This window comes from Trachypithecus francoisi, unplaced genomic scaffold (assembly GCF_009764315.1).
Source record: "Trachypithecus francoisi isolate TF-2019V2 unplaced genomic scaffold, Tfra_2.0 Lachesis_group17, whole genome shotgun sequence".
Taxonomy (NCBI): Eukaryota; Metazoa; Chordata; class Mammalia; order Primates; family Cercopithecidae; genus Trachypithecus; species Trachypithecus francoisi.
The window spans coordinates 900,575-910,823 of record NW_022681462.1 but is presented as its reverse complement, the minus strand read 5'-3'; the positions used below and the strand labels follow the sequence as shown (position 1 = coordinate 910,823).

Here is a 10,249-nt window from a genome sequence, read left to right as displayed (position 1 = left end):
AGCAAACGCAATTCAGTCTGCTTCAGCAACATAGATTGAGTTCCTTCTGTGTGCCAGGGTCTGCAGCAGCGAATGTCCACCCTGGCTGCACATTAGAATCATCTGGGTTGCTCCATAAACTCCCGATGCCTGGGTTCCACCCCAGGCCAGTGGAACTGGAGTCTTTGGGGGCAAGGCTGGGCATAGGTATTTATTAACATGCTTGGACCATTACGATGCACAGCCAGCTTGAGATTGGTCAGAAGTGAGAAACAAGGCTACTGTAAGACCTACCCAGGCCTGTCCCCCATTCCTGCTTCCTTCTCTTAGGCCGGCCAGCTCCAGCAGGTCTGCTGCAAGTCGGGATAAATCACTGGGAAATCCCCTGGATATAGTAACACATGACAGCACCATCGAATTAATCATCAACCTTGTAACGTGATCTCTGGCCCATAAAAAGCAGACCTGCTGAATCTTTGGTAAACTGTCCACTGGACTTCTCCAGGTAGTTCCTTCTAGACCTGGGGACCTACGCCCGAGGACCTTAGACTGATGGGTGCCCAGCTCTGCTTCGAGGCCAGTGAGTAGTCCTCCTGCGAGCCCTGAGCTTGGTCTCTGGACTGGGGGTACAGGTAGAGGAGGGGTGCTCTGTGTTATTGCTGGAGTACAGATGTGGTCATTGTAAAGTTTAGGGGACTGGTGGGGTCCCAGTTCTGCCGAGTTGAGCTGTGGGCAAGTCACTTTGTCCCTGAGCCTCAGTTTCTACATCTCCAGGCTGGAGACAATGCCTGCTGGCTTACGGGGATCTTTGTAAAATCAAACACACAAATCAAAAGAGTGATAGGCACAAAGGTTCTCTGCGAGCCTCACCGGAGGCCACAGGTGTCCAGTAGTGGAAGGGCCATGTGCGGGGGAGATAGAGGACCTGGTCTTTTACCACCAGTGATTGGAGTTGGGCATCTCTGGACCTGCCCTCCCAGGTAAGGAGCTGGGAGCCTGGGCTTAGGGCCCTTGGTCCCCTGGTGGGCACCACAGGTTCACAGACTGGTAGTTGGCTGTGCCAAGAGCTACTGCTGCTGTCACAGTAATGTTGTTTGGCAGGGAAATGACAGGCCTGAAAGGAGGTGGCGTGGGAGTGCAGCGGCCAGGAGCGGGGCTGGGATCCCCCACTTTCTGGCTGCAAAAACACAGATGACTAGCACAGCCTTCTCAAGCTCTGAGGGCTTCCCCCGAGGCGGGGTGAGGAGAAAAAGAGGCTGCAAAGTGCTTGTGGGTGCCTGACACCCTGAAAGGCTTGACACCTGGAGGAGTGGTGAGGATGGAGATGCCTGGAGGCTCTCGCTGAGCAAGCGGCCGCCCCTGCCCCACTCAGCTTCCAAGACCCTGCAGAATCTAGACTCTGAGTCTACCTGTCCCGGAGTAGAGACACCCCAGAGGCCCTGCTTTGCCGGCAGGCGGTCCACCCCCTCAGCAGTGGGGACCCCGGGGCGGGTGGAGTCATTGGAGAGATCCCCCATGGGCAGGGCGCTCAGCTTCTCTGAGTTCAGGGTCCTGCCTGAAAACAGGACCCACAGAAAGAGCGGGCGCCTCTAGGTGTGAGGGTGCTTGGGCACCAGGGTGATCCTGTGCCAGCCCAGCCACTGGGGACAGGTCTGCTTGGAGAGCCACATGTGGCCTCTGCCCACCTCTGCCACTCCCCACCCTGGGAGTGAGGTGTCCCGGGCTGCCCAGGTCAAAGTGTGGGAGGACCCCTGCAGGCCTCGTGGGAGGAGGCAGGTGGAGTGGAGGTGGCCATCACACCCGTCAGGCCACCCCGACCCCGCTCCAGGCCCAGGCACAGAGCCCTGTGTGAAGTAGGAGGACACGGTCCTGCGGCCCTTGCGGGGCTGGTGGGGTAAGGGTGGGTTTCAGCCCCGCTCGGCCTTGGTGGCGCACAGTGAATAGCTGGCATGACCATGCAGACAGGCCGAGTCTTCACAGATGAGAGGCTGTGCCCTAAGGGACCTTTTGCTGCCCTGCCAGGTCCCAGGGAGCTGCCCGAGGTAGGGGGCAGAGCTTGAGTGAGCAGCACAGAGGAGGCTGCTTAGGTGCCCTGGCTGCGGAGTGACCTGTGCAGCCACTGCATATCCTTGGCACCCACCAGCCCTGGTGACATGAGGACTTAGCTCCACACAGGGCTGCTGAAAAGGCTCCTGAGGCAGGGATCGGGGAGCTTTGCAAACTGTCAGATTATCCTCCAGGGCAAGGCCTGCTTCTCAAGTGCTCCCAGGGCCCCATGCAACCCTAAGGCCATTCCGGGGGAGTTCCCCTCCTCCCTGGACCGCCTCCAGCCAGCCAGTTCCCTACTTCATCCAGGAAGTGAATGGAGCAGTGAGGTCACCTCCCGTCCTCCACCCCTCCCTGCCCCCAGAGCCAGTCCTGCAGGAGCCAGCCTCTGTCCCGGGCACCTGCCTAGAGGGTGGGGTGGAAACTCCATCCCCAACCAGGACGGGCTCATCTCTGCTGGTTCCCATCTAAGCCCATGGCGCTGAGCATGACAGGGCTCCAGCTCCCCTGACCCCAGGGGTTCCTCTTTCCCCGTAGAGGCTGCACTGGGTGAGGCTGGGAGAACTCCTCATTGACCCTAGTTCTGCCCCTGATTGCTGTGGGCCGGGGCCAGCCACTTGCCCACTGTGTGCCTCTTAGGATGGCAGCAGAATTGGATGTGGCAGTTTGTAGAGAGGGCTCGGATGCCGGCCACCATCTCTGGCACTGCCCCTCATCCAGGGCCATTGCTCCAGGCTCTTGCCAAGCCCAGTCCAGGGCTTCTCTCTAGTTCCCACCTCAGGGATGGGCAGTGACCCAGCCAAAGGGCTGGCCTCTGCCCTCCTAGATTGTGGCTGGTTGTGCCAAGAACCCCTGCTTGCCCTGGCACCCCCAGCCCCATGCCTGGCCAGGTAGGCAGTGAACAGGACTCCAGACAGGTGTCCCGAGACGCCTGGCCTTGCTGGACATGCACCTCACTGCTGTCTGTGGGTGAGGAGGCTGGGCCCTGGAGGATAGTGACCTGCCTGGGCCAGCAGCAGGGCAGGTCTGGAATGGGGGTGTTAGCCATGGCGCAGCCGGTGTCCCACTGCCCTCCATGGAGCAGCCTCAACCATGGGCACAAGGTCAGATTCACTGATGTCAGGGTCCCCAGCTTGGCTCCAGCTCTCCATGTGTTCTGGCTCTGGGACTTCTCCTTGCCTAGGTGCAGCCTTGAGGCACGGGGAGCTGGGCAGGCCTGCTGGGATTCATGGGGAGGGATGAGTGCATTGCAGGAAGGCATGGGTGGGGCGCGGGTGAGGGGTGGGTGAATGCAGATACACAGGTCTCTGTGAGAGTCCCAAGGCCACGGTGAGCGCTAGTCCCTAATGCCGGGGAAAGGTCACTGCAGGTAGGCTTACCTTTGGCCTGTGGAAGTCAGGGACAGAGTCACTGTCACTGCAAAGGTGTCCTGGTGCCTGGCCAGATGGAACCTCCTGGCCCTGGGCTCCGCTAGAGGGTGGAAACCTGTGTGTGGTCAGAGTGCCTGCCTTGCCAGGGGAGTGTGACCTGATCTGGAAGGGGAGTGGCCTTGCTCCTTAGGCTGGGGTCTGGCTTAAGTTCTGATTGAATTCACCTTTTATTTTCAACAGCAAACAGCCAGGCAGCCTCCCTCCCCCAGCCCAGAAAGAGCAGGGCCAGGAAGGGAGGGACAAGTCTGGCTAAGCCAGTTCTGAGGTAGGAATCCCCATGAGCTTCCTGCAGGCTGAGTGGAGAGGAAGGGCTGCCCAGTGAGGTGCTTTCCACTCCTGACCACCAGGCAGAGTCCTACGGCAAGTACCCTGGTTTCAGAGCCCAGGCCAGAGCCAGGCTTGACCTCACCCAGGATTCTGAGGGACTAACCTGGGACTCCCTCTCCAGCCTGCACCCATACCATGTGGGGAGCAGCCAGGCCCCTTTGTCTCCTAGGACAAGGACGTCACCATTGCTGGGGGCCATGGTCTTCACAAGTGATGCAGTTCTCTGTGGGAAAACGAGAGAGACAAGCAGAGAGGGAATAGCAGACGGCCTCCTGGTGCAGACCACAGTCAGCAAATCTGTCTGTCTCCACTTCCATCATTTTTAGGTGCATATAGAATAAACAAACGTATGGGCTGGGTGCAGTGGCTCATGCCTGTAATCCTAGCGCTTTGGGAGGCAGAGGCAGGAGGATCACTTGAGGCCAGGAGTTCAAGACCAGCCTGGGGCTGGGCGCGGTGGCTCCAGCCTGTAATCCCAGCACTTTGGGAGGCCGAGACAGGTGGATCACGAAGTCAGGAGATCGAGACCATCCTGGCTAACATGGTGAAACCCCCTCTCTACTAAAAAAATACAAAAAAACTAGGCGGGCGAGGTGGCAGGCGCCTGTAGTCCCAGCTACTTGGGAGGCTGAGGCAGGAGAATGGCGTAAACTCGGGAGGCACAGCTTGCAGTGAGCTGAGATCCGGCCACTGCACTCCAGCCCCGGGGACAGAGCGAGACTCCGTCTCAAAAAAAAAAAAAAAAAAAGACCAGCCTGGGCAACACAGCAAGAACTCATCTCTGAAAACAAAATAGAACAAAACAAAACAAAACCATCTATAACAAACCTGTAGATATTTGTGCCTGACTAACCCTACTCTTTCTCTTGAATAATAATAACCACTACTAGATTGGTCGCAGGCAGAGCACAAAGAGACATCAGTTCCTACAGTTTTCACAACATCTCTGCAGGAACCGAGAGAGACGGAAATTGTCCCTAGGGAAAGGTCAAGGTGGTTCTCAGGTGTCAGGGACTCTGGGATACTGGGGGCAGTCTAGGGAATTGGTGGGTCCAGACCCGGCTAGCACTGACACTCCTTATCCTCAACCCACAGACGCCAAGGCGCCCCGAGAGGCACTTCGCTTCCATGCTGAGACCAAGGGCGCACAGGTGCGTCTGGACACGCGTGGCTGCACCGCGCACAGGCACGCCACGTTCCACGACGGCATCGTGTTCAGCCAGCGGCCCGTGCGCCTGGGCGAGCGCGTGGCGCTGCGCCTTCTGCGGGAGGAGAGCGGCTGGTGCGGCGGCCTCCGCGTGGGCTTCACGCGCCTGGACCCCGCGTGCGTGTCCGTGCCCAGCCTGCCGCCCTTCGTGTGCCCCGACCTGGAGGAGCAGAGCCCGACGTGGGCGGCCATACTGCCTGAGGGCTGCGCGCTCGTGGGGGACGTGATCCGCTTCTGGGTGGACCGCCGCGGCCGCCTCTTCGCCAAGGTCAACGCAGGCTGCCGGCTCCTACTGCGTGAGGGTGTGCCCGTGGGCGCCCCGCTCTGGGCCGTGATGGACGTGTACGGGACCACCAAGGCCATTGAGCTGCTGGGTGAGGCGACCGTGGGGACCCCGCAGGGGAGGTGGGGCGATGGGGGCTCCAGTGGCACCCCACACGGATCCAGAGCCACAGGAAGAACGTTCACATTCAGTTATTCCCTCAGGCCCTGCCCAGTGTTAGCTATGAAGATGGGCACTGGAGACACCAGATAGACAAGGCCCAGCGGTAGGGAGGGCAGTCTTGTCCCTAAAGAATGACAAGCAGATAGGACCAGCATTCCCGCCATCTGTTAACCAAAACACCTATTAGAGTGCCCACCTCCTTTTACAAAGGAGGAAACATTTGGGCTGGGCTTTGCAGCCTAAATAGGAGTTCACTAGTGACAAAGGTGGCAAGCAAAGGGAACACACAGGTGAGACTAGAGGTGTGCATGGAGAGTGCCCGCAGGGAGAAAGCTGAGCCTCTCAGTCAGTGGGAGGGGAAAGGAGAGCCATCCCTCTAGCCACCCCAGAAGAAAGTGGATTTCAGGGGAGCACGGAGAGGCAGTAATACCCATAACAAGAAACGTTGGCATTCCTGGGCTGGATGGTGGTTCACTCCCCACCTCACACCAGCAAATTTGTTAAAACCATTTGTCACAGCTGCCAGCACCTCACACCTGAAGCGCATGATTTGCTGGGTCTGGGGTGGAGCCCTGAACCTGTGTTTGTCCAGGCTCTTGGGAGAGGTTGATGCCCATCTGGGTTGGGAATGTGGCTAGGCCAAGGGTCTCCACTCGGGTAGTGGCTGGAGAGCAAAGAAGAGGAGCCTGAAGGAAGGTGGCTCAGAAGGAAGGATCTCCAGCCCCAAGGATTCTCGGATTCTCAGCTGGGTTAAGCTGGGGAAGGGTCTTCAACTTCGGGGACAGGGTCTTCAACTTCGGGGATGGGGGTTCAGCATTGTAACCCGGGAAAGAAAGGAGACTGCACATTTTGCTGCGGGGCCAGGAGCGGGAATGGGGGCACCTGGGCTTGCCGTCCTGGACCTGAGTTTCTCTCTCTCCCTCAGATCCCACAGCCAGCCGGCTCCCAACAGCCATGCCGTGGGACCTCAGCAACAAGACTGGGCCTGAGCCCAAAGGTGAGTGCCTTCCCAAGCAGCAGGGACTCCCCAGGAATCCAGCACCTGGGAGTGGAGGGAGAAGCCCCATGTCCTGGTTGTTCATTCAAGTGTCTCTCAGGCTTTGGGCCAAAAGATTTGGCTCTGCCTACTGGAAACCTAAAAGCAACCTGGCATCTCTGCCTTTGAGAGCGTTGGCCTACTCTGTGAGCTGTAAGAGCACTTTTATGAACAGACAGTGTTATGCTTGCTTTAAAAAGTCATCCACATTCATTGTAAATGCTTTGCCGATGGAAATAAAGATGAAAGGATAGGTGGGGTGCAGTGGCTCACACCTGTAATCCCTATACTTTGGGAGGCTGAGGCAGGAGGATCGCTTGAGCCCAGGAGCTTGAGACCAGCCTGGGCAACATGGCGAAACCCTGTCTCTACAAAAAGTACAAAACTTAGCTGAATGTGGTGGGGCACGCCTGTGGTCCCAGCTACTCGGGAGGCTGAGGTGGAAGGATCGCTTGAGCCCAGCTGACTGAGGCTGCAGCGAGCTGTGATCACACCACTGCACTCCAGCCTGGGTGACAGAGTGAGACTGTCTCTAAAAAGTAAAAAAGAGTAAAGGATAAAGAGGAAAGTTAAAAAAAAAATCACCCATGACCTCTTGGGTGGATTTTCTCCCAGTATTTTCGGTCACCGATATAGACATGTGTATATATACAGGGACTACTCTGTGCTTTGTTTTCTGTCTCTAAATTGGAATTTGATTATATATGTATATGTGTGTGTGTACATATATATATGTTTTTTTCTTCCCCTTTTTTTCACTTGATCACACTGTATGTATTTCCTCATGAGGTAACATTCTTCAAAATACAGCTACATGTTTCTCTGTCATTCTCTGTGGTCACATTGTGAGTGGGTTGCCCGCCCCTTTCCCCATGCACCCTGACCTGTGTTGTTCTCTCTTCCAGCTACACCAGGAGAGGAGTGTGCCATCTGCTTCTATCACGCTGCCAACACCTGCCTTGTACCCTGCAGCCACACGTACTTCTGCAGATGCTGCGCCTGGCGGGTCTTCAGGGATACGGCCAAGTGTCCTGTGTGCCGCCGGCAGATCGAGGCGGTAGCCCCCGTGCAGGGCCCTCCTGCTCTGAGGACTGAGGAAGGTTCATGAGAGGAGGCTTCCCAGTATGAGTGGCAGCCCAGGCCTAGATGTGAGTCCGGTCCCTGCAGAGGAAGGAGGCGCAGCCCCACCTTCTTTCTGGGGAAGAGTCGGAAGGGCTGATTAGCAAGAGGTGCGGCAGAGAGAGGAAGGCAGGGAGGTGCTGTCTGCTCCCTCCACCTGTTTCACAACAGGAGAGCAAGGAAAAACCCCTTTCTGTCCATGCCAGAACTATCCTTCTGATGGGGTGCTTTGTTTAGAGACAGGGTAGCCCAATCCCGTGTTTTATAGCTGAAGGAGTTCAGGTATCTGTCGTGTCTGGTGAAGCCCTGTACCTCCTGGGTGTTGAAGAATCTGGACTCGAAGCAGGAGGTATCTACACGGAATGCGTCAAGTTCCACGTGGAAGCTGGGTTGCCTCCCACAAGTCCCCAGTAGAGTGGATCTGTAGTTACCCGCCCTGCCTCCCTTTGAGGGTGGGCGCGAGGTCCCAGCGAGACCAGGCATCTGAAGATGATTTATAATGTGAACGTGTATTGTTGTCACTGTGGTAATTTCCTTGCCAGTTTCTGAGATATCAAAATAAAGTTTGTGTTTCCTGAATGATTTTGTAGTGCCTGTATCCTCTTGCTTGCAGTCTGGGAGTGGAGCAGGAGCTGTGGGCTGCTCGGGATGATGCAGCATTTGGGGACATGCCATTCTGTCCTCCCCACAACCTGGGCTTGTAGGTGGCCTGGGTGGGCCTCTGGGCACTCGGGCCCATGGACTGAGCACATGAAGGGGGTAATCTTATAATTCTAGTCCTCAAGTCCCAACCAGACTTTTTGCCCTTGCCACCCTTGATTTTGGGGCACTGCCTTGAGGCTCTGGCCCCTGACTGCAGGCAGGAGTTGGCCTGGGAGCCCACCTCAGCAGGTGTCTGGCAGGGGCAAGCTGTGCCTGTGACTTTACTGTTGTTCCCTGCTGTGTGGCTGCTGGGGAGGCCACTCCTGGGGGAGAGGGCTACGTGAAGGGAATCCAAACCTGTTGTGCCCAAAATGGAAAGTATAGGCACCTCCACACACTGCCTTTCTGCCCACCGCATGCCAAACAGAGGGTCAGGATGCTGGATTTGATGACACCTGAATACCTTTCACTCTGGAGTGGGATCCCCTCACTGCCACCCACCAGTGCTCTGACCTGGGGCATGTGAGTTGACCTCCATGAGCCTCAGTTTCATCATCTGTAAAATGGAAATAGGATAATTTTCTTGTTAGTAAGTTGTGAGGAGCATGAATATGCAACTTCTAACTGAGAAGAAGGACTCAAAAATGGCAGCTCCCTTTCCCTGGAAAAGGCATCTCCCAGGGGAAATTCCCAAGAGTGCACTGGAATGGTTGTCAGGGGCCCTGTGTGAGTCCCAGTAGTCCACTGACTTTTACCAAGGGCCTCCAGTCACCCCAATACTTTGGAATTATTTCTATGGATCTTAAAGCAAGTATTTTCATGCTTTTAAGTGTCTTATTTTTCCCCTCTATGCCCAGATAGCTTCAGGGTGAAGGCAGTACTTTAATTCTAATTCCAGTGAACACTATCTTATTAGGTAACATCTAGAAAGCCTGATTTTTAGAAAAGATCTCTTACCAAGGTAGACCTTCTGGAATGGTGGAGTAAGGACCTCTGTAAACCCATTCTTCCACAAAAACAGTAAAAACACTGGCAAAATTACCAAAATCAACTTTTTCAGAACTCTAGAAATTAACCAGAGGCTAACAATCATCTGAAGGACGCTTATCCGAGATAAACGGCTACACTTTGCTAAGAGCAGTGGGGGTGTGTGGTGTTAACTCCTCCCACTCCTCTGCCTCTAGCTCCACAGTAGTCTTGAAAACCAGCAGCCTTGAAGCCACTCAGGGTGGATAGACAGACTCAGCTGGGAGCTCCTCGGGAAGCTCCATCCCTAGACTATCCTCATTGTCTGACCTACATCTTCGTTCTCTGGAGAAGTTTCGTTCACAGGGCGTTGTCATTCTTTAACCCTACTTGGGGCCCTCTCCATGGGAAACCCCTATCCCTGGGACATTCGCCAAACAGAATCAGCTTCAATTGTTTAACATGACAGCTGCCTAAGTCTGCGATACTAGTCCTGGGAGCGGGAACAGCTGAAGAAGAGATGCCTTTTGAGCTGGTCCTACAGGGAAAGTTTGGAAGCAGAGGGGAATGGATGTGGGTCTTCCAGATAGCAGGCGTCGCACATGCAGAGATGGCAAAGGCAGGTGTGCTGGGGGATCTACCGGGAGGTCTGACTGGTCCAAGCAAAAGGAGAGGGGAGAGGCGAGGGGAAGCGAGGTGGGCCTGCCCCAGGAGCACTCTGTGGGCCGGGTGGGTGGCGGTGCCCGGGTCCTGGGGCTGCAGAAGGGTGAGCCAGCAACGCGCGGTGCCAGTAAGGCTGGGAGAGAGGCGGGCTGCAGCTAAGTTTCGCTTTCCTAGAAGCCTGAGACTCACGGGTTCCCTTGACGCGAGGTCACTGGAGTAAAACAGTGGAGGAAGCGTGTAATGCATCATTATCACAAGGGCAGAATACGCGCAGTAAAAGGAAAGTGAAACTGCAACCAGGGATCTTCAGCGCTGTAAGCGGAGGCCTGCCCGGGCTGGCTCCAGGCACCTGCCCCGGCGCCTTCCTGGAGATGCAGGAAAATTCCCTC

General features: G+C 56.1%; 1 protein-coding gene across 1 annotated transcript; it reads left to right on the top strand.

Moving 5' to 3' along the window:
- The first annotated feature begins 432 nt into the window (after window positions 1-432).
- NEURL3 (neuralized E3 ubiquitin protein ligase 3) lies at window positions 433-8,171 on the top strand. The gene is made up of 4 exons (XM_033238863.1): window positions 433-559; window positions 4,878-5,363; window positions 6,360-6,431; window positions 7,376-8,171. Exons 1-4 carry the CDS (start codon window positions 532-534, stop codon window positions 7,576-7,578), a joined length of 789 nt encoding a protein of 262 aa, XP_033094754.1. The 5' UTR covers window positions 433-531; the 3' UTR covers window positions 7,579-8,171.
- The last annotated feature ends 2,078 nt before the right edge of the window (window positions 8,172-10,249 follow it).

Bases quoted from the DNA above. Each gene is read 5' to 3' on its own strand.
- NEURL3 (XM_033238863.1), top strand. From the start codon at position 532: ATGGGTGCCCAGCTCTGCTTCGAGGCCA. The intron at 560-4,877 runs GTGAGTAGTCCT...CTCAACCCACAG, and splicing joins CCAGCTCTGCTTCGAGGCCA to ACGCCAAGGCGCCCCGAGAG. The intron at 6,432-7,375 runs GTGAGTGCCTTC...TCTCTCTTCCAG, and splicing joins GACTGGGCCTGAGCCCAAAG to CTACACCAGGAGAGGAGTGT.